This window comes from Sander lucioperca, chromosome 14 (genome assembly GCF_008315115.2).
Source record: "Sander lucioperca isolate FBNREF2018 chromosome 14, SLUC_FBN_1.2, whole genome shotgun sequence".
NCBI classification, from domain to species: Eukaryota; Metazoa; Chordata; class Actinopteri; order Perciformes; family Percidae; genus Sander; species Sander lucioperca.
This window is the reverse complement of record NC_050186.1, coordinates 10,258,402-10,282,387: the sequence shown is the minus strand read 5'-3', so window position 1 is coordinate 10,282,387 and position 23,986 is coordinate 10,258,402. Positions and strand designations below refer to the sequence as shown.

Genomic DNA, 23,986 nt, shown 5'->3' with positions numbered 1-23,986 from the left:
TGTATCACTGCCGTGCTTTGTTATGTCTTCCTCTTGTTTAGATTCGTCTTGTCTCGTGTCCTTGGCTGAGGGAGCAGATGTGTGGTGCAGAAAGTAAAGTAGGTTGGAGGTGAACAGCTTTACTCCTGGCTTGTTAAGGAATAGTCCATCCGCTTTAAAAAGATGTCTGCAGTTCCAGAAAAAGTTAAAATCATCAATGAACTGCAGAGAGTGGACGGTACATGCAGTTGAAAGCCATGTGTTCAGTGCCAACAGTCTGCTGAGCGGCAGTTGCTAGCTGTTTGAGCTGCTACAGAGCTCCATGCCACAGAGTGAGAGTTGCTAGCTGTTTGAGCCGCTACAGAGCTTCGTGCTACAGAGCGGCAGTTGCTAGCTGTTTAAGCCGCTACAGAGCGGCAGTTGCTAGCTGTTTAAGCCGCTACAGAGCTCCATGCTACAGAGTGAGAGTTGCTAATTGTTTAAGCTGCTACAGAGCTCCATGCTACAGAGTGAGAGTTGCTAGCTGTTTGAGCCGCTACAGAGCTTCGTGCTACAGAGCGGCAGTTGCTAGCTGTTTAAGCCGCTACAGAGCTTCGTGCTACAGAGCGGCAGTTGCTAGCTGTTTAAGCCGCTACAGAGCGGCAGTTGCTAGCTGTTTAAGCCGCTACAGAGCTCCATGCTACAGAGTGAGAGTTGCTAATTGTTTAAGCTGCTACAGAGCTCCATGCTACAGAGTGAGAGTTGCTAGCTGTTTAAGCCGCTACAGAGCTTCGTGCTACAGAGCGGCAGTTGCTAGCTGTTTAAGCCGCTACAGAGCGGCAGTTGCTAGCTGTTTAAGCCGCTACAGAGCTTTGTGCTACAGAGTGGCAGTTGCTGCTGTTTAAGCCGCTACAGAGCTCCGTGTTACACATAGACAGTAGAAGAATGGACACAACGAAGCCGTATTTTTACAACGATTTTATTCCAGATTTTGCTACGGGGCCATAACGTGAGATACAAGGTAATGGAGCTTTTTATACATTGTCGTGTTTCTTTAGAAATAAACAATGGACAAAAAGAGTCTTTAAACGTTTCAGATGTAAAGTTATTTGCTGTCAAAGTGATGCCAAAATGAATGGGAGTCAATGGGATGCTAACGGAAGGTGATGGCTTGTTAGCCTACAGTCTCTCCATAGGAGGCAGGCTATTCAGATGCTCGCTTACCCCCTTGGTGCTACAGAGCGGCAGTTGCTAGCTGTTTAAGCCGCTACAGAGCTCCGTGCAGCTACGGTTCTCCACACGGTGCTCCGTCAGGTCGGCGGTAGTTGGTGGTTCAGTTACCCGACAATAGCTTTCTGTGACGCGGGTACAGAGCAGCGCAAGCTGCCGGTTATTTCGGTAGATATTTCGGTTAAGTTTAGGCATGAAAACGTGAGCATTATGCGGCGACGAGAGTTGAGTTTTGACACCAAAACGACTAGTTAAATTTAGGAAAAGATTGTGGTTTGTATTAAAATACTCCAGATGAACACGCATTTCCTAGGGTAGGGGGAAGTCTTTTTTTTCCCGGGAAGCTAACTCCACTCTCTGGCTTGAAAGTCCTGTGTGTTAACACCCGCTAGCCGCATTCGTATACAGCCGCCTTCAATTTGGTGCACACAGCAAAAAAAACGTGTAAATCATACGAATTACAGTGCTTAATTTTTAATAGCTTTTCAAACGTATGGTTCATGAGAAGAGGCTGTAATAAGTAAAAACAACACTTTTCTAAGAGTTATCTTTTTTTCAAAATTAACACAGTTTAGACGGCAGGGCATTTGTAATATTTATATATATATATACTATTTTTATACATATAAAATGACTCAGAGGAATTCATTAAATGTATATTTTCATTCCACAAAATAACTTTGAGAGAGAACTGACCACGGGATGTTTTTCTACAAAGGAAGATGAAGGTTCTCTCACCTGTCCCATTGGGTCATTTTGAAAATGTGAATTTTTAACAAAATAATATCTAAAACTTTAAGCTAAATTAGTTTTGTGACATTTTGTTTTAAACACAAACATACAGGTTTGTATATTGTATATCTTTTATGTTCTCATATGTATTTTATGTCAAATTTCTGTCACTCATGACGGACAATAACGTTTTTTTTTTATCTTCTCTTCTCTCTTCTTGTCGGCAGCATTTTCATTGGATGCACTATTAGGGTGTTTCCATTTCTACTAATGCATCATAACTTATAGACCTTTATCATACATTTTAATCTGTAAAGTGACACTCACTGTAGAGTAAAGGGTGGGATATGTAGCCACAGGAGCTGTGTTTTCAGATCCACAGGGATGTCATAAATGAGCTGCAAGCGTCAGTCTGAGTCCTGACCTCTGACAACATGTTGCATCTGCTCCTCACTGCTCTTCTGTTTGCTGAGTCCGCTACAAATGGTAAGAAATCAACACGTCTGATTTTACTTTCTGGGGAAAAAAGCAAACATTGGATTTTTCTTGTGTTTTGTTTTGGTCGCTTCCAATCGCTTACCGCAAACTGAGAAGGGTTTAGTTTGGATTTAAGTTGATTAAAATGTTGACAATCATGGGATGAATGTGTTTCTTTAAACTCTAAATGTGTGTTTTAACAGCATCTCCGGAGGGCTGGATCTATGTATATTTATGAGTTTTTATGGTTATATACATACGTTTTTATGTCTTTGTGAAGCAAAGTACTTTTTTAAAGTGCTATAAATTAAATTAACTTGCACTTGAAAAAGTGAAAAGACAAACATTTTCTCTAATCTCTTGTTTGTTTTAGTCGACTCCAGTCCTTTACGGGAAGCTGAGAAAGGTACAGTTTGGTTTGGATTAAAGTTGATCACTACATTTATTAGGTAGGTGTTTTTTAAAAAAAAGTCTAATTGTGTGTTTTAACAGCTTCTCCAGATGACTGGATCTCCAGGAAGACTCATTACATGGAGTCTATCCCAGAGACTTTACACGGTCAGTATTTATTTTTTAATATCTGCGTCTCTGTGTCCCAACCAGCCGCACCATCAGATGGTTCTGTTGGGAGATTCTTCCTGCTAAAAGGAAGTTTTTCGGAAGGTTTTGCGCCAAATGCTTGCTCTTGGAATGGTTGGCTCTCTGTAAATTATAGAGTATTGTATTTGTAAAGTGTCCTAAGTTAACTTCTGTTATGATTTGACACTATAAATGAAAGTGTATTTAATTTGCAGATGAGAAGAAAAAAGTTGAACAAAGAAAATCTGAAATATTAGTTTTTCTTTTTCTCATTTTTGACAGAGCTGATGTCCGAGAACAATACAGCATTGGAGGGAGACGTGGAGTTGCCAGTGAGTAAAACATCTTCTTTAAATGTATTTTTAGGAATGTTTTAACTTGCTGTGTAAGTTGACTTAGTCTTTCACAAAGTTGCAGGACTTATTAGGGACCAACAATTCAGTTTTTGAGTTATAATTCTGAAATGTACCACACTTGTGTTATTTTCGTGAACATTGGCGACGTATAAGCGAGAATTTGCAGTAGTTTACAGTAAAACATTTTGATAACACTGCAGGCTCAATTTCTGAAAATTTAACAAATCTGCCTGGATCTTTTGTGGAGGACAGTTTAAAGATGTACTGGAGCCATTTTGGTGTCAAAACTGTGGAAGGAACTTGTTTTGGTGGAACATGTGTACGTTCAAAAGTAGTTTTAGTCGTGCAACAGAAAACTCAGATTGGACAGATAGTCTAGCTAGCTGTCTGGATTTACCCTGCAGAGATCTGAGGAGCAGTTAAAGGATAATTCTCTCGCCACCCTATACTTAAGCCACGCCCCTTTCATAACTGGTGACCCATTTATGTGAGGTATCAATGAACTCAGCAGAGACCTCCTTTTTTATTGGTAAAGGTTTGCCCCGACCCCTATGCTTTAGCCACGCCCCCTTTCATAACTAATGACTCGTGTGAGGTTTCACTGAACTCAGCAGAGAGTTCATTTTTGATTGGTGATGGTTTGACCCGCCCCCTATGCTTTAACCACGCCCCTTTTTTTATAACTAATGACCCATTTGATGTACACTATTGTGTGAGGTATCATTGAACTCAACAGAGAGTTCGTTTTCATTGGTCATGGTTTGGCCCGTCCCCTTATGATTTAGCCACGCCCCCTTTCACAGCTAATGAACTGTATGACGTAGAGTCTTGTGTGAGGTATCGTTGAACTCAGCAGGGAGTTCCCTTTTCATTGGTGACGATTTGCAGTGTCTGAGTGACGCGCAAATGCACGGCCGCAAGGAGCGGCATCCACCAGTAACCCCGATGCGCGCAGAGGAGCGAGGGCCCGTCCGACGCTGTTTGCAGCTTTAATGGTATTTGTTTTTCTACGTTTGTATAACAGTCTCAAAAAACTCAGATTTGAGTCTTGTCCCCCCCCCCAACCAACTTAAAGTGTTAACTTGAATTATATTGAAAAAAGTTAAATTAAGCTAAGGTAACTTAAATGTAAATGACTTGTCCTTAACCCATACAACTAGAATTAATGTAATGACGCAGTATTCTACTTGTTGTTGAGGCAAATAATTGAGTTGGAAAGAAAGAGAACTTTAAGTTAACTTGGATTAAATTTAAATTGCATTAATGAAAACTTTGGATTTGAAAGCATTCAGATTATTAAATGCATCTGACTTATACTAAATTTATTGTGTGTTACCAATTGAAGTAACTTATTTAAGTTGGTTCAACTATTTTCTTTTCAGTGTACAAAGTGCTAGCATGTCAGGCTGATTTGTTAAGTATTTCCGAAGTTTGAAACTTTAGGCGGTTGCTGTAGCGCCACCATCAGGACTATGAGCCCTTAAAGCCAGTTAAGGAAGTTTAGCATAGGACTGGACTTGTGTGAAGTTTGGTAATTTTTCAAGCATGGAAAGGCAGATTTCATGCTAAGAAGAAGTTTTAATGCTTGCAACCAAACTCCAGCTGTACTTGTTTCTGAGTATCTGCACACACTTGAAGTTCATGTTAGTTTATTTGACGCCCACAGAGTGACAGGAACGCAGTGGAAAACATCTGGCCAACACTAGAGATACCGTACGAAATCAGCCCAGAGTTAGGTAAGCAGTCTGAGTGTGGATTAAACAAGCATCCACTCAAACAAAATGCTCCATGTCTCTGTTTTACTGTTGCGTCTTGTTTTGCAGCCGGTCAGAAAGACGCCATCCTCTCTGCTATGGCGATGCTGTCCAGACCCACCTGTGTGTCTTTCCACAAGCGAACCTCTGAGACGGATTACCTGCTCTTCAATGTCAGCACAGGGTATGAAAGCCTAGAGTTTTGCTATTATGATGTATAAGGCTGGGATTAATCATTTTAGTGTGTAGACAGTAAAAACATTAATGAGTAAAGGTCTGCAAATTGTTTCAGCTGTCTCAAACACGTTTAGTTAAGATAAAAACTGTTGTCTTTGTTTGAGTGTGCATCAACTATGGAAACAAATAACTTTCTCTCTCTTTGAAAACCATGTTATCTAAATTCTTATGTCTCCTTTTTGCTTCCATAATCAACTGTAACATTGTAGTTGTGGGTCATATGTGGGCTTCATCGGCGGAGAGCAACCCGTGTTCATCGGCCCAGAGTGCACCATGGGAATCATCGCCCATGAGATTCTTCATGCTCTGGGCCTCCACCACGAACACACGAGGGCAGACCGTGGAAAGTACATTACAATTCTTCCCAAAAACATTATGAAAGGTAATGATTCTGTGCTCCTGTGTATCATTTTATTTAAAGATCAGCTCTAGCTGTGTACAAATACTGTGCTTTGATATAGTTTGTTTTACGACACATTTTCCATGAAAAAGTTTAAGACAAAAGCCTCAACAAGGGGACGATGGAGAGTTTGTTTGCTTCTTGAGTGAAAATAATATGTGTTGTGTGTTTCAGGGATGGAGGTAAACTTCGACGTGCAAGATCGCCAAACCTTTGATCTGAGTTACGACTTGAGTTCAATCATGCACTACGGAAGGTAATGTGTCCAAGATACATAAGCATTGTCCAGTTATGCATGTGTTTATGCATAGATTTTGTGACTCTGTTATTTGTCCCGTTTCAGCGGGGTTTTTTCAGCCAATGGCCTGCCCACCATCCTAGCCAAAAAGCGTGTGAAGGACATGGGACAGAGAGTTAAATTGACGAACACGGATATCATGAAAGTTCGCCTTCTCTACAGCTGTGGTAATTATTTTTTTTTTCAAAAAGAAAACTCCACATCCAATATTAAATGAAGTCAACTGTTGACACCATACAGTAACGTGAGCTGTTTAAATTAGCTGATACATGGTTAAACCTCATTATCTCTTACCAGTGTATCTCCGTGTGTACTTCGTCCACAGCAATCCCACCAATCAGTCCCAAAACGTCCCAGTTAGAGAGGAAATGACCTAAACATATTCTTTGTAAATCATTACAATCATTCCCAGAAAGAACAAAGCAGCCCTGCTTTGTTGCACCATCCAAATATTCTTCACAACTTGACATTTTCAGCGTTTAGCTTGCTAGCTCGGAGTTTTTGTTGTTGCTTCCCGAAGCAAACAGAGTTTGAGAACTGCAACACACAGAGAGAGAGGAAGGGGGAGGGGAAAAGAATAACAGACAATTATCCTGGAAATGTACTTCCGTTTCCGGATCAAACGTGTCAATACGTGAGACTAAAAGGCCCACAACGCTAACTACGCTTCTCATCTCTCCTACTTTTTACCAGATGTCCATGAATAGATGGGGGATGAAAACGTGTCCAATGGTATCGACAGCGGAGGGCATGATTCTGTTAACAAAAAGGAGAAGGATCACACATCTTCTGCTGCCTCTCCATCCGGCTCCCTGCAGCACCCAAACGCCGCCACTAGAGGTCACAATAACACCAGCAGAAAGAAATGCTAGTTTGGCTTTTATTTATTAATAAAAAAACAAAATACTGTATGATTCTTTTTTCTGTGTTGGCACAGGTGATTTCAAAGGAAAAATGAATGTCCAGGTTGTTGGGAATTAAATTTTCGTAAATATATGTTGTATAAGTCAAGCTCTGAAGGATATATGAACAAAGCCCTGTGTAAAGAGCTTCACAATATGGGTTGGTGAGACACAAAGTGACACATAACTAATAACATAAACTACAAAGAGATAAAAACAACTACAAATATAGCCGCAAGCAGCAATTCACGGGTTCAAACCCTTTCTCGGCTTCTCAAAGCACTTTCACTTATTACAGGTAGCTTTCACTCACATTCATACACTTTGAGATCAGGCTGCAGGGCCGCAAGCAGAGTTGAGGGGGTTTGTAGCTTCACAAAGCTGAGCAAAACCACTTCAAGTGGTTTAAATGCTCTATAGAAGAAGTGGTGAAACCAACCACACACCTGTTTCATCACTACAATAGATGCCGCAAGTCCCGCGTTTTCGCCCGCTTTGTCAGATTTTAACGGAACTTGGTACATATGTTTCAAACTTTTGGCCTAAGGGCACTGACACACAGAGCCAATTATCGGCCGTCGGACCGTCTGGCGAGGTCGGTGACTCGAGTCTGTTCGGTGTGTTCCGTGCCGTCGTCCGTTGGAGGAGCCGTCGGCCTTCATTTTGGCCGACCTGACATGTTCAGTCAGAGACAGGACAGTCGGGACTCACCAGGAAACGGGGAGCGGGATGAGCGTGACTAGAGTCTCTCAAAATCTGATGAAAATCTTTTAAACTGACCTTTGTTGATCTAAAATGAAGACAGATTCAGCAACTGCACGGCCTATTTCTCTCTTCAAATGTTTTCAGAAACACGTTTCGGTGAACTATTTTAGTCCAATATGAGATCGTATTCTGAACGAGCCGCCATGACAGTCTGGCTGTGAATTTCTGGAGAAAAAAGACCCACGTGACGCGTTCGTCCAATCAGCTAGTTTTCATTTTCTGGGAAACAATCAGAATCAGAATCAGAAAGGGCTTTATTGCCAAGTACGTTGCACATACGAGGAATTTGTCATGGTGTTGTTGGAGCATGTCACACATACAAATATAAGAAGGATAAAAAGATATAAACAATATAAGTATAAACATATACACACAGTACGTACAGAGCAGCGGCGCCTGCTGCTATGGAGACGCATTACGTTTCGCGCACGTGCAGAGCGTACACTCAAGTCGGCGTCGCCTCAGTGTGTTTTGAGGCACTTTTTGGACCTCGGGGACCCGACTGATCAGTCTGACTGGCTTTCCTGCCGACGGTCGGCCGTCTGGTTGGTGTGTCAGGGCCTTAAGTTATAGCGCCACCATCAGGCCAAATTGCATCATGTTCTTTGGGGAGCATGAGCATGTCAGCATCAGTTATGGTGACAATGTTCATGTCTCTAGTTCGTCCCAGCCCCCAGTAACTTTAGAAAAGGCATAATTTAGCATATAATGCTAAATAGGCCACGCCCACATGGTTTCTATTCGCCCCCAGACAATGTGTACCAATTTTCATGAAATTCCGTCTACCGGGTTTTTGGTACGAACTTGTGGTATTTTTGTCGCCCCCTATGGGTTAAACTCATAATCCTTACATCAACCTATTCCTCATGACGCACTGAAGTTATGTAACAAATGTTATGGTGATTGGTCAAACCATTAGGGAGTTATGGCCAATTTACTCCTAAGCTCCGCCCTTGGCGAAATTCTTTAATCAATGGCGGCCGCATACCAATATTAATTAGATTTTTAATGGGTGTTCTACTTCTCAGTGACACACACGGGCCAATAGTGTTAGCTAGCAAGCTCTTGTAGCATGGTAGCTATGGAAACCTGTTGTTCTTTTATAATACAACAACAAGACTAGGGTCAAACATAAAAATGAATATGCACGTTTTTATTTCGCCTCTTTACTAGACTTATCTTCCTGTTTCCAAAATAAACCTCTCACCTGCGCTCTCTGTCCGTCTGTCTATCTGTCTATCTGTTTGTCTCTCCCTCTCTCTCTCTCTCTCTCTCTCTCTCTCTCTCTCTCTCTCTCTGTCTCTCTCTCTCCCTCTCTCTCTCTCTCTCCCTCTCTCTCCCTCTCTCCGTGAGGTTGAAAGTCAAGCTATTCCTTGTAGCTCCCCCTAGAGGCCTGGACAACTTCCGTTGTGTGAACTGGATGCATTGTTTTTTTCTGTTGCATTTGTTTCCGGGGTTTGTGTGTTTATCATTTTGCATCGTTTCTATATTTGCAGCGCTGGTGTATTTGGTTGTGTTGTATGTATTTGCAGCGTCTTTGCTAAATGCTGCGCATGTGTTGTCAAATTAATGAAGTTTTCTTAATGTGTTTTGTTTGCCCCTGTTGGCCACCGTAGTAATGGGTTCTGGGTAAATTCAAGTCAACAATACAAATGTTGAAATCAGGACCAAGATGTTGAGATAGGGACAGTTTGTTTTTTTTATGGTCCACAGGAAGACAACACAAGAGTTAAAGCCAAAACTTGCTGAAGAAGTCCAACTACAACCATTAGATCAGAGAGAAGTCTTTTAGTTACATTCAATGGCAGGGAAAATCTTGGAAATTTGTAGCCTCAGGAGCTGTTTTCAGATCCACAGGGATAAAAGAGGCAGAGCTAGCAGGTGATTTGACCTAATGAGACTAACCACCTGTTAGTCATCACATGAGCTGTCTGAGTCCTGACTTCTGACAACATGTTGCATCTGCTCCTCACTGCTCTTCTGTTTGCTGAGTCCGCTACAAATGGTAAGAAATCAACACGTTTGATTTTACTTTCTGGGGAAAAAAGCAAACGTTGGATTTATCTTGTGTTTTGTTTTGGTCGCTTCCAATCACTTACCGCAAACTGAGAAAGTTTTAGTTTGGATTTAAGTTGATTAAAATGTTGACAATCATGGGATGAATGTGTTTCTTTAAACTCTAAATGTGTGATTTAACACCATCTCCGGAGGGCTGGATCTATGTATATTTATGAGTTTTTGATAAACATATGTTTTAGGTCTTTGAGAAGCACTTTGGTGCAAAACTTGCACTATAACTTGTGCTATAAATGAAATTAACTTGCACTTGAAACAACTCTGCCGAATGCAAACTCACAACAAGAAACTTTCTCTAATCTCTTGTGTGTGTTTTATTTAGTCGACTCCAGTCCTTTACCGGAAGCTGAAAAAGGTACAGTTTGGATTAAAGTCCATCGCTACATTTGTTAGGGTCAGTGTCAGTGGTGGAAGAAGTATTTAGATATTTAAGATCATTATGAGTGTGATATATGGGGTTTGGTGTACAACCCCCCCCCCGAATAATCAAAACTGGGCTTTTTCCAAAGTTTTTGTCCCTTTTCAATGTATTTGCTCTTTTTTTAAAGTTTAAAAAAAGAAATTCAACATTTGTTTCCGCCTTTTACAAGGTTTTTTTGGACACTTTTTTCAATTTTTTGTTTTCAAAGTTTTTGGCACTTTAAAAAAAAGTTGGTGTGGCTTTTTGACTTTTGTCTTTTTTTGACTTTTTGAAGTGTTTTCAGTGTTTTTGTCGCTCTTTTTAAATCCATGCATACATATCCCGGGACCTCCCTGGATAATTAGAGATCTCAACCACAATATTTCTCTCTGAAATGTAGCGGAGTAGAAGTAGAAAGTGGCATGAAAAGAAAAGACTCAAGTAAAGTACAAGTACCTCAACATTTGGACTGAAGTACAGTACTGGAGTAAATGTACTTAGTTACATTCCACCACTAGTTAGTGTGTTTAAAATAAATAAATAAGACTAATTGTGTGTTTTAACAGATTCTCCAGATGACTGGATCTCCAGGACGGCACATTACATGGAGTCTAACCCAGAGACTTTACACGGTCAGTATTTATTTTTTAATATCCGTGTCTCTGTGTCCCAACCAGCCGCACCGTCAGATGGTTGGGAGATCTGTTGGGAGTTTCTTCCTGCTAAAAGGAAGTTTTTCGGAAGGTTTTGCGCCAAATGCTTGCTCTTGGAATGGTTGGCTCTCTGTAAATTATAGAGTATTGTATTTGTAAAGTGTCCTAAGTTAACTTCTGTTATGATTTAACACCATAAATAAAATTGCAATGTGTGCATTTCATTTGCAGGTGAGAAGAAAAAAGTTGAAAATGTGAAATATTAGTTTTTCTTTTTCTCATTTCTAACAGAGCTGATGTCTGATAACATTGCAGTAATGGAGGGAGACATGGTGTTGCCGGTGAGTAAAACGTCTTCTTTAAATGTGTTTTTAGGAATGTTTTAACTTGCTGTGTAAGTTGATTTAGTATTGCACAAAAATTGCAGGACTTGTTAGGGACAAGAACGGTCAAAATCAAAGCAGCAGTAGAAGACATGTTCTGACTTCTGAGTTTCAAAGGGAGACGAGTAACGCATGTACTGGGGCTTTATAGGGGGTGGGTGCCTTAGGGCTCCTGCACACTGCCTGCGTAGCGTGAGCTGCGCCTGAGACGTGCGTGTCACGCAGGCAGCGTGCAAGCTCTAACCTGTTAACGTGGGAGCCGAAATAAAAACGGACACGCCACACAGCTGGCACGCAGGCAGTGTGCCGGAGCCCTTAGGGTGCTACCCCCTGAGTGGGTGGTGAGTGCGGAAATCTTTTTCAGGGTGCCAAGGCTCCATAAGTGACAAAACTGATGTAACTAATACATATACTCAATTCCCATTGACTGCATTAGCTTACATCAGGATGGAATTCAAAATATAGTCAAAAAATTCAGTTTTGAAATGTACCACACTTGTGTCTAAATTTCGTGAACATTGGAGATTTATAAGCGAGAAGTTAAAGATGTAGGGGAGTCATTTTTGGTATCACTGTGGAACGAGTTAGGTTTACAGGTTTAGTTTTATAGTTTTAAAGAAAAACGGTGATTGACTTCGGTATTCCTCGCAGCATGAAGCATACAAACATTTGGGCTCAATTGGGCCTACTTACAAAGTGCTAGCATGCATGTCTAATTCTTTATGGACTTTAGAGACTATTGAGCCCACAAAGCCAGTTAAGGAAGTTTAGCGTAGGACTGGATGTGCAAAGTTTAGTTATTATTTTTTTTTATTTTATTTATATTTTTTTTTTTTGATGCATGGGAAGGCAGATTACATGGTAAGAAAGAGAAAAATATACATACAAGATTATTCTAATAGTTTTAGTTCTATTGCTCGCAACCAACACACTTCTCAAACTCAAGATAAGTTTTTCTGAGTAACTGCACACACTTGGAAGTTATCTTTGTACTGTTTGTCGCCCACAGGATGACAGGAATGCGGTGGACAGCATCTGGCCAACACCAGAGATCCCGTACAAAATCCGCCCAGAGTTAGGTAAGAAGTCTGCGTGTGGATTAAACCAGTGGTTCACAAACTTTCATGTCAAGGGATCCCTGAACTGGAACAAATTGGACCACAGACATGCATTTTATAACATTGTGCCCAAGGAATTTTTGCTTTTTAGATGTTATATTACAGAAAGTGTATGAAACCCATGACCAAAATATTCATACATTGTCATTGACTACATTTACATGCACATAATATTCAGTTTTTTGCCTTTATTCCAAAAAAGACAATACTCTGACTAAGCTGTTTACATGGCTAATGAAAGTGAATATTTCACTAATATTCCCGTTGACGTGTAGCCGTGCAAAAATGATGCTACAAAGTTTGGTGGCGAACACAGCCTCCCTTTTTTTCATTCCTTCAACCAGCTCATATCCAAAAAAAAACATGTTGATATCCAAGTCTGTGATAATATTTAAAAGTTGCTGTGTTTCTCCTTCTTATCAGGTCTGCAGCCTTGCAAACTGTCAGCTGGTTGGTTTGTGTCCAGTAGCAACGCACAGAGCTGACCATGAGCCGTAAACAGGCGAGAGGCCGTAAACTGTTAAAAACCCCTGATTGAGACGCAGATCCTGAATGCGCTGTATACATGTCCAAAGAATGCTTCTAAAACCTGAATAATACCGGCATATCACACACATGTCTTACTTGGAAAGATGCTATATTCTGAAAAAGGCCTTATTCAGATTATCCAACCGGAATATGCTGTTTACATGACCTGTATCATATTTGGAATAATGGTGGAATATTGGTGTGCATGTAAACATACTCATAGTGTTACTTCAGGGTTAGTCTGGATTGACGATGGTTCAGTTACCAGATAGTTTGGCGCCACCGTATGTCCCTCACCTTCGGCTTTCTTTATGTTGCCGTTCTAAACCCCAAAAACCAGCACCTCCGAGGTTAGCGAGCTACACTCTGAAAATGGCAAGTGTTGAAGAACATTTGGATGTTGCAACAAGGCAGGCCTGCTTGGTTCTTTCGGGGGAATGATTGTAAGGATTTACAAAGAATACGTTTAGGGCATTTCCTCTCTAACTGGGACGTTTTGGGAGTGATTGGTGGGATTACTGTGGATGAAGTACACACGGAGATACACTGGTAAGAGATAATGAGATTTTAAGGTGCAGTAGGTAAGACTTATAGAACTAACTTTCTGTCATATTTGCTGAAATTGACCCTATGTTCCAGTAGAACTACATGAAGCAGGTCATTTAAAAACAAATCCAGCTCCTCTGGCTCCACCTACAGCCTGGAGTGGGATTTGCAAAAATCCACCGCTCCCTGTTCAGATGCACCAATCAGGGCCAGGGGGGGTGTCTACCTGCGTGTCAATCACTGCTCATGCACACGCATTCATTCTCCCTTGTGGGGGGAGGGGCTTAGGAGACAGTTTTGGGCTTTAGCAGAAAGGGGGGAGGGACTGAGAAGTTGTTGATGTTAAAATGTTTTGGCTAAGTCCAGGATCTTCGCAATCCTACCTACAGCACCTTTAACCATGTATCAGCTAATTTAAATAGCTGACGTTACTGTGTTGTGTCAACAGTTAACTTAATTTAATATTGTATGTGGTGTTTTCTTTTGCGGGGTGCAAATGTTCCACCAAAACAAGTTCCTTCCTGAGACTATTTAGCAGAGCCACCGTCGCTGCGTCCGGAGCTTAGCGCCACCCAAGACCGTTGGGATTGGTTTAAAGAAATGCAAACAACCCAGAGGGTTTTACTTTTGGAACCACTGGATTAAACAAGCATCAAATCCCTGCTCCATGTCTCTGTTTTACTGTTGCGTCTTGTTTTGCAGCCGGTCGGAAAGACGCCATCCTCTCTGCTATGGCGATGCTGTCCAAACCCACCTGTGTGTCCTTCCACAAGCGAACCTCGGAGTCCAACTACCTGCTCTTCAAAGTCAGCACAGGGTATGAAAGCCTAGAGTTGTATTACCGTATCGGAGACTAACGGTTATTTTCTTTTTCTCTAGTAATGTAGTAATTAGGGCTGGGTTTAAATGGATTTTCCGATTCAAATCGATCATTTGCTCCCATAATTAACCCTCACATTCTAGTTGTGCGTCATGCGTGGGCTTCGTCGGCGGAGAGCAACCCGTGTTCATCGGCCCAGCATGCACTGTGGGAAACATCGCCCATGAGATTCTTCATTCTCTGGGCTTCTACCACGAACACACGAGGGCAGACCGCGAAAAGTACATCACAGTTCTTCCCTATAACATTATGGAAGGTAATGTTTCTGTGCTTGATGGTATCATTTATTTAAAGATCAGCTCTGCTTTGTTAATAGTTTGTGTCTGATACATTTTCCATAAAACAAGTTTTAAGACAATAGCCTCAACAAGGGGATGACAAGAGTCAAAGGGGAGGCAAAGAAGTAAAGAAAAATCGAGTCATAACTCAACCAGATCTGCTCACACGGAAATGAAAGGCATATTTTTAGATTCAGTGTGACAAGCACTTCCTGATGATCTCAATATTTGTGATGTCCATCACAAATAAACATCTGTAAATCCACTCATAAATCATAAACTTGGCACAAAAAGTAAGGAAATTAGTGTTTGGTAGATTATTTCTCTGAGGTAACAATGCTTTTTGGAAATAAGTCTTATAGCGTTGGAAAGCCTGTTTAGTTCCCTTTCAAATGGTGCCCCATTTATAAGGAAAATGCATTTGTGGGATGAGCAACAGAGCTGAGTATGTGGGTTGTGCCCATGAAAAATTTGCCAAATTTTTTCTGCCAATGCCCAATAGCTTATTCTGCCATTGACTCGTTTGGTGGATTGGATGATTGAAGTTTGAAGAAACAAGACATATTGGCAATTGAACAATGTATTAATTTCACAAACAGGAGCCTCAGTAGCGTGAGGAAGAACCATACTCAGCCACAACAGCCTGGCACCTCCTCCTCATGCTGGTCACCAGCCTGGTCACACACTGCTGTGGGATGGCATCCCATTCTTCAACCAGCAGTCCTGACCTCAACCCCATTGAGCACTTGTGGGATCAGCTTGGGTGTGCCAGAGTGACCAACACAACCACGTTGGCTGACTTGCGACAAATGCTGGTTGAAGAATGGGATGCCATCCCACAGCAGTGTGTGACCAGGTGTGACCCAAATTTCCTTACTTTTTGTGCCAAGTTTATAAAAAAAAGACTTGTTATATATCCAGAATTTGCCCGAGAAGTATATCGCGTTTTAAGTTTTCAGCATGAAAGTAATCCAGTGACAGTAATCTGTTCATTCATGGGTAAACTGCAAACAGGAACTGCTTGTAGCTTATTTGGTATGCTTTTAATGGAGACAGTTTGCCAAGAGGTAAACAAATATAGGCTGAAATAAAACTGGGCTCAAACAAGAACACAGTACCTTCTCCCCTAGAGAAATAAATCCTGTCCCAAAAGTTTAAACAGCCAGTCTAAAGTATTCTTAGTATTAGTGACCTGTAGGCTTTAAGTTTCCACATTACATTTGTGTAAGTTTCATACTGAACCTTCATTGACTCCAAACTAGTTGTGATATAACAAATCCTGCAGGTTCCTTTTAGGTGTTAAAGTAATCATTTGGATGCACAATCTTATTTTCTTATTTTCTAGACTAAGCAGTATTGTTGCCTAAACCTAACCAAACGTTAACGATGCGTTTCAAACCTGAAGCCGTTATCTCCGCTCTCTTCAAAGCCACCAGACTCCTTTTTGACAAAACCAGTCATTTGACCTCGCAGGACACGGGAGCTGCTGCTCTACCGCTGCCTCCGTCGCATTCTCACTGCAAGTAAACCGAACCCTAGAGCACTTGGAAGTGAACAGAGAACCCTGTTTTGAAGCGGACCACAGTTTGGTTGTTTGGTCCGCACCAGAGTTCAAATGAGCTTTCCCACCGGCCCAAACACACCGGACTATACGACCAAATGCTCCAGGGTGCAGTTAAAAACACAAAACGCCAAAACTACTATGTTTTTTTTTTTGTTTTTTTTGTGATGAGGCCGTTTGCTCCTTGAGTGGAAATAATATTGGTATTTGTTTCAGGGATGAAGAAAAACTTTGAGGTGCGACGAGGAAAAACCTTTGATCTGGGTTACGACGTAGGTTCAATCATGCACTACGGAAGGTAACGTGTCCAAGACACAAAAGCATCGTACAGTTGTACAGTCATGCATGTTTGTGTATGCATAGATGTTGTGACCAAGGTTATTATGGTTTTGCATTTTTCATTAGTTTTTATTTTTATTTAGTTTTGACTATTTGTTTTAATTAGTATTTAAAGCAACACCAAAGCACTTTTCCTCTTCGGTCCCCCTACAGGTTGGAAGCGGAATTGTGTCCATTATGTCTCGTTATGTCTCATTATGTAACTACAGATCTGCTACCCAATCTGGCAAACTTGCACAGTGCGGTTATAGCCGATAGAGGGCCGCAAAGTGAATGCAGAAGTTCCATTCACCCTGTTACGAGTTGATGAACCACTGAAATGATTTTGGAAACATTATTTTAAGGTAAAAAAATAATCTTTTGGTGTTGCTTTTAAAGCAGGTTTGCTAGTTTGGTTTTAGTGTTTTAGTAGTTTTAGTCTCTTTTTGTAATATGGGTTATTTGTCAGAGCCAAGATTCAAAAAGGTCAGAAAAAGTATTGTGCAATAATAACTCAAGAAAAACATCATACAATTTTAGAAATATATGTATTCACAATGTATTCAACAATAACACTGGTACATATGAGCACATGTGCATATGTAAACAGTCCAATATGTAAACAGTCCACATAAGATGCCGCAGTAAGTGCAAAATGGCTGGTCCCGAATTTCAAAACCGACCATAATGGCAGCTTGTATGAAAACAATCTCGTATTTTACGAAAATAGTTCAGCGAAACGTCTTTCTGAAAACATTTTAAGCGAGAAATAGGCCATACAGTTGCTGAATCTGTCTTCATTTCAGATAAACAACGGTCAGTTTAAAAGATTTTCTTCAGTTTTTAAGAGGCGGCGAGCTGAGCCGGCCGCTCCTCATTTGCATAATGTTGGCTGGATTCAACTTTATGCAAATGAGGAGCGGACGACTCAATGCACCGTCAAGTCCCTGCGATGCTCCCAGAATGCATTGCCAGGCTGCTCCAATAGAAATGAATGAGAAGCGGGGAAATGATGCTGACAATGGACGCGTACTATGAGCCTCCTTGTGCATGCTTCTCACCTAGATTTTCGTTATTTCGTTTGTTTTCGTTAACGAGTATAACCTTGGTTGTGACTCTGTTATTTGTCCCGTTTCAGTCGTTTTTTTTCAGCTAATGGCCATGCCACCATCCTACCCAAAAGTGGTGTGAAGGACATGGGACAGAGAGTTAAATTGACGAACACGGACATCATGAAAATTCAACTTCTCTACAGCTGTGGTATGTTTTATTTTTTTACTGCGTTGCCAGCTCTATCTCCACAGCGCTGTGGAGCAAGGTCTAGCTACATCACAGATGCATTCTGGGATAGGATAAAAAAACACTCAGAGTGGTTTGCATTTCGTTAAACCAATCCCAATCGTCTTGGATGGCGCTAAGCTCCAGACGCAGCGACGGTGGCTCTGCAGAATAGTCTCTGGAAGCAACTTGTTTAGCTGGAAAAGAAAACTCCACATACAATATTAAATGAAGTGAACTGTTGACACCATACAGTAACGTGAGCTGTTTAAATTAGCTGATACATGGTTAAACCTCATTAGCTCTTACCAGTGTATCTCCGTGTGTACTTCGTCCACAACAATCCCACCAATCTGTTCCAAAACGTCCCAGTTAGAGAGGAAATGACCTAAACTTATTCTTTTGAAAATCTTTACAATCATTCCCCGAAAGAACCAAGCAGGCCTCTCTTGTTGCACGGTCAAAATGTTCTTCCAAACTTGACATTTTCAGCGTGCAGCTCACTAGCTCGGAGTTTGTTGTTGCTTTCCGAAGAGAACAGAGTTTGAGAACGGCGACACACAGAGAGCGGAAGGTGAGGGACAAAGCCTGTCGCACCGGATGTCCGGCTTTATCCTGAAAATGTACTTCCGTTGATCCGGACTACTGAGTTGGTTACTGTTAGATTTTGCAGATAAAAAGTGTCAATACATGAGACTAAAAGGCCCAAAATGCTAACTCTACCCTTGTCATCTCTCCTACTTTTTTACCAGATGTCCAGAAAAAGATGGAGAAGGAAATCAGTGGTGGTAACAAAAATGGGGATAAAAACGTGCCTCAGTTGGTGACGCCTGCCAACGTGACGCCTACCATCACGGCTTACAGCAGAGGGCAAGTTTCTGCCAACGAACCGGAGAAGGTTCCCACATCTACTGCTGCCTGTCCATCCTGTTCCCCGCAGCACCCGAACCTTGCCACTAGAGGTCACAATAACACCAGCAGAAACTACTACTAGATCAGCTTTTACTTATTACTAAAACCCATAATATACATCCCACGTTTGGCTTCACATGACTTCAGGCAGTTATGTACGTTTTTATCTCATTGTTGAAATAAAAGAAGGCTACTTTTCCAAATGCTGTGAAGGCTGAAATTAAAAAGGAAATGTCAGAGATTTGATGGCTATGGTGTAAACACACACATCCAGACATTAAGCTTAACATATAGTCAATAGGCCTACACTGATGGATGTTTTGAAAACCTAATTTTCCAGTCAAGTGCAGAGAAATATCTCTAGAAATGTGTGCGTTTGGAAACGATATGGCACGAGAATGAATGAAAAACTTTAAGGATGCGAAAAAGATTTTCCTTTGTAAATAATTTATTTCCTTGTAGTTTCAAATAATATCTCAAACAAATCTCACAATATGACCTAAATCCACAAAGGTGGAAGAAGTACTGCAAATCCTTTATGTAAGTAAATGTAACAAGTCCACAGTGTAGAAATACTCAGTTACAAGTAAAAGTATCAGCATCAAAACCTACTTAAAGTCCCAAAGGGGTGGGTGGGTCTGTCTGTCTGTCTGTCTGTCTGTCCTCTCAGACAGATATGAGGACATGCTGTTTGTCTGATGCTGTAACAGTTTAAATCTGCAGCGAGTGCAACATGTGAGGCTGTCTGAGTGAACAAAAGCATTTCATTCTGGGTTTTCCTAGATGAGTTTTAGCCTCCAGCCCCTCATCAACATAGCATTTAGAGTTACGGTTGACAAGTTGACGTTTACATGCACATATTACTTTTTTTTTGGCCTTAATCCGAAGAAGACAATATTCTGACGAAACTGTTCACATTGCTAATGAAAGTGAATATTCCACTAATATTCCTGTTTACATGCAGCCGTGCAAAATAGGATTTTTTCCAGTGTTCCAGCGGTGGTGGACTTCTTGGAGCGTGTGAACATAGCCTTTCATTCTTTCAACCAGCTTCTTGTGAAGGTCGGCTTATATCCAAAAACTTGTTGATATCCAAGGTCTGCGCAGAATCGATCACCGGCGATCGCCGCCCGATGCATGCCCAGATTTGTGTCCGACTTGATCCTGACTTGCTCTGTCATGCACACGTGGGCAATGATAACCTCACGAGATCAAGGAGGCCACAGATTTGAGACGCAGGCAGCGCAGTTGCTCTCCACCGACTGCAAGACCCAGTGCATGATGGGAAACACCTATCTCTCAGCTGATTGGATCAGAATGGACTCAACACTGACGTTTTATATAAACCTTTTTGTTTTTAAATTGGAAGGATTAACTGCTATTTGTCTGATTTAAAGGCTTATTCTGTACAGAACACACGTGTGGCTGATAGTTACGTTTAGAAGTCAGAGACTAAATCTATTCTGATTTATGGATATTTATGGCGTTTTTCCATTACATGGTACCTGCTCCACTCGCATAGACTCGCCTTTTTTGGTTCTCCACTATGATAAAAAGTCCCTGGTACCTGCCAACAGGTAATATTTTTTTAGTACCACCTCTGTCGAGGTTCCAAACGAGCTGAGGCGATACCAAAAGGTGACGTGAAAACCTGCAGACTACGGATTGGTCGGGGAGAATCGTCTGCAATGGAAAAAGGAGGACGGGGCACCGCGGCCGAGCCAAGTAGAGCTGTTACTAGCAGTGGGTGCCATAAATCCGTTCAGATTACAGATCGCCTACTGTCTGTTGGATGTTAACATCAGCAACAGATCGCATGTGGAGCATTTTAACAGCTACTCTGTCTTAATACAAACAACTTGAGACTGTGTCCAAGCTGATATATGGGTCTGACAACATTTTAATAAATCAGAATCAGACCTAACGGGATGTAAGTGTTTCTGTGAGTTGCTGTTCAGCCTGAAGGCTGCTGGAAACGTCTGTAAACTGTCCGACTTGACCGCGGCTTTTTGTCGCCGCCACCTTCTCTCGTCCACTTTACAGGTGAGGCGCAGTTCATCTCGGAACGTGCCTAATGTTTAAAAGTAGTTGCGTTACTACTTCTCGTCTTTTGGCCATGCATCTCTACCGCTCTACCCCTGCTAACTGTCGGCTGGTTGGTTTGCAAATTTTTTTCTTCCTACTATGGCCACGCCAAGACCCGCCCTTCAATAGCATTCACACACTACTATTGGCAAGGCGTTCCTGCTTACGCAAGGTAACATAACGCGATGTGTTCAGGTCCTATCTCCTGACCAATCGGCTATCCTAACCTTAACCACTCAAGGCTGCCTAACCCCAGCCAATCGGGCTGCTGTTGAAGAGCGGGTCTTGGCGTGGCCAAAGTAGGTGAAAAAAAAAATTGCCGGTTGGTTTGTGTCCAGTAACCATAGCAACCCACAGAGCTGACCGTAAACTGTAAACAGGCAAGAGGCTGTAATCTGTCACAAACTGCAGTAAAAACCCTGATTGAGACGCAGACTGAATGTGCTTTATACATGTCCAAATAATGCTTCAGAATATTTCAACGGAATATGCCATTTACATTACCCGTATTCAATTCACGATATTGTCATATTCGGAGTAATAGTGGAATATTGTTGTGCCTGTAAACGTTCTCGACACAAAATAACCAATAATAAACACATACCGACTACAAAGGACCCAGAAATAACTAAAAAAAAAGACACAAACCAACCACAAACAAAATGAAAACAAATACAAAAGAAGACGCTAAATGACTAAAAGAAGACTCTTTGAGACTCTGAGTTTGGGTGTCTTGTTCCTATGTAGAAAGGGCCTCTTACACTGAGGTCAAGAGTCAAAGGGAAAGAAATACATGAGTTTATCACTTCATCAACCTTTTTACCAAGGATTAAATCGAGACAGTCAAATGTGTCAGGAACTACGTGACCGAAGCCTGACGGAGTGTTTCGAAGATCAGGCCAAAACAGCTGGAAGTTCATCTGGTACATTTATTCAACTCTGTTGTGTCCTCTGTGGTGCGACTTTTGGAGAAATGAATTATTAAATTTAACATGTTGCACTAACTTACTACTGTAACTGAATTTCCCAACAATTCCTCCAAACCATACAAGTATTTTCTGTCCTCATTACTAAACCAGATGCACTTCCCGGGGGCCTGATAAGCGCGCCAAACAAACACAGGACTTTCACCCTGGAGACCTTGGTTCATGTACTGAAAAGGAAACGGCAAGTTATTCTCAATTAGTCTATATCGACGACATTTCATTTCTGGGATCGCTCCATTGCCACCACAATTTCCGCCGACTGTCCTTTTCGGCCGGATGTGCGTCTCCTTCCTCTGTCTCTGTGATGGCGTTCTAACCTCCGGTGGATTTGTGAGGACTATGGTTAACTGCTCCTCAGATCTCTGCAGGGTAAATCCAGACAGCTAGCTAGACTATCTGTCCAATCTGAGTTTTCTGTTGCACGACTAAAACTACTTTTGAACGTACACATGTTCCACCAAAACAAGTTACTTCCTGAGGCTATTTAGCAGAGGCACCGTGGCTCCGTCCGCTTCTAGCCCCGTCCAAGATGATTGTGATTGGTTTAAAGAAATGCCAATAAACCAGAGCATGTTTTTCTCCCATCCAGGAATGCTGTGTGGACTAGACAGACCCTCCTCCGCAGAGCTTTGGAGGAAGGTCTGGCAACAAGAAACTAGTTCTTCAACTTTACGGAACAAACGGAGCTATGTCACGTTCTGCGTCACGTGGTCACCTTCAGGAAGTGAAGTAACGTCTGATTTGAACCCAAACCTCCATCTTTTTATCAACTTAACTCAGTAGTTTTGGTGTCTAAACCTAACCAAACTGGGACCGTTTCACAACGTTAACGACGTGTTTAAATCCGCGACCGTTACCTTCTCTGGTTGAGATATGAGGACGGAAAACACTCCTGTGGGTCGGATTAGAGGGGAGGAACAAACATCCTGTATCTGTTTCCTTTTTCTTTTCAAAAGGGACATGAACCCAGTCTCCTGGGTGAAAGTCCACCCCCCCCCAACACGCCCCTTTACAGTCTGTCACTCTTATAATACTATGTAAAACTACGACGCCGCCACCATGAATGTAAATATAAGTCGTAATTGCTGCTCGAACCAACAACTTTTGGTGATGTTTTTTGTGGGAGACCCATTTTGAATTTCAAGATGAAATGGCTGACCGTTGTGACATTTACTGAAAATATGAACCAGTTTGGGATTATTAAATATTTTGCATGTGAAGATTTACAGAATGAACATGTTCATAAATGCACTTGAGTGTAACAAAGATGTGCTTTTACATTTCATTCTGTTATGAATCAAAAGAAGAGCATCAAATGTGAGAAAATGAGCTGCTGATTTGTGAATTACATCCTGATTTTCAGTTTAACTTTTAGAAGTTCAGACACATTTGTTCTGTTTCATCCAACACATTCTCACTCCCATGGCGTTGTTATTGACGCTCAAAGTCTCCTTTAGCGTCATATCTAAACGCGCTTTATCTAAAGAGCGCTGGGTCTGGACTAGAGATGTTCCGATACTGATACTAGTAGTATTGAAGTATTGGTATCAGCTCCAATACTGCCTAAAACGCTGGTATTGGTATCGGGAAGTACTGGAGTTCATGCACCGATCAGATACCACGTAATAAAGCCCTAAAGAAAATCTACGTTAAAGTAGTTTATTTATGTTCTTTTTCCGTTATAACTGACTGGAGAAGTTCTGGGGCGTTCATTGTTTGAGTTTATTCATGTTTCACAAAGAGTTTAACCTGAGCCAGACCGACAACAAAGATAGAAATAATATCACATCCATACAGGGATAGTAGTATACAGCTGTTATACATCATATCATCATACAGAGATAGTAGTATACAGCTGTTATACATCATATCATCCATACAGAGATAGTAGTATACAGCTGTTATACATCATATCATCTATACAGAGATAGTAGTATACAGCTGTTATACATCATATCATCTATACAGAGATAGTAGTATACAGCTGTTATACATCATATCATCTATACAGAGATAGTAGTATACAGCTGTTATACATCATATCTATACAGAGATAGTAGTATACATCATATCATCTATACAGAGATAGTAGTATGCAGCTGTTATACATCATATCATCTATACAGAGATAGTAGTATACAGCTGTTATACATCATATCATCTATACAGAGATAGTAGTATACAGCTGTTAAAACATAATAAAATATATGACACACTGGTATTGCACCAGTACTCGGTATCGGCCGATACGCAAGTTCAGGTATCAGAATCAGTATCAGGAAGCAAAAAATGGTAT

General features: G+C 41.3%; 1 protein-coding gene across 10 annotated transcripts; it reads left to right on the top strand.

The window, feature by feature from the left end:
- The first annotated feature begins 2,261 nt into the window (after positions 1-2,261).
- LOC116041850 (astacin-like metalloprotease toxin 5) lies at positions 2,262-18,822 on the top strand. Of its 10 annotated transcripts, none has more exons than XM_035991842.1 (11): positions 2,281-2,406; positions 2,771-2,803; positions 2,899-2,955; positions 3,259-3,277; positions 11,128-11,158; positions 12,210-12,279; positions 14,095-14,209; positions 14,356-14,528; positions 16,328-16,409; positions 17,568-17,689; positions 18,460-18,822. In XM_035991842.1, exons 1-11 carry the CDS (start codon positions 2,355-2,357, stop codon positions 18,699-18,701), a joined length of 996 nt encoding a protein of 331 aa, XP_035847735.1. In that variant the 5' UTR covers positions 2,281-2,354; the 3' UTR covers positions 18,702-18,822. The 10 variants fall into 10 exon arrangements, with proteins under 10 accessions (XP_031143794.1, XP_035847735.1, XP_031143791.1 ...); XM_035991840.1 differs by having other exon boundaries at positions 2,282-2,406; positions 2,890-2,955; XM_031287934.2 differs by lacking the exons at positions 11,128-11,158; positions 12,210-12,279; positions 14,095-14,209; ... (2 more) ...; positions 17,568-17,689; positions 18,460-18,822 and adding exons at positions 4,999-5,068; positions 5,156-5,270; positions 5,533-5,705; ... (1 more) ...; positions 6,067-6,188; positions 6,715-6,788 and having other exon boundaries at positions 2,262-2,406; positions 2,890-2,955; positions 3,259-3,308.
- The last annotated feature ends 5,164 nt before the right edge of the window (positions 18,823-23,986 follow it).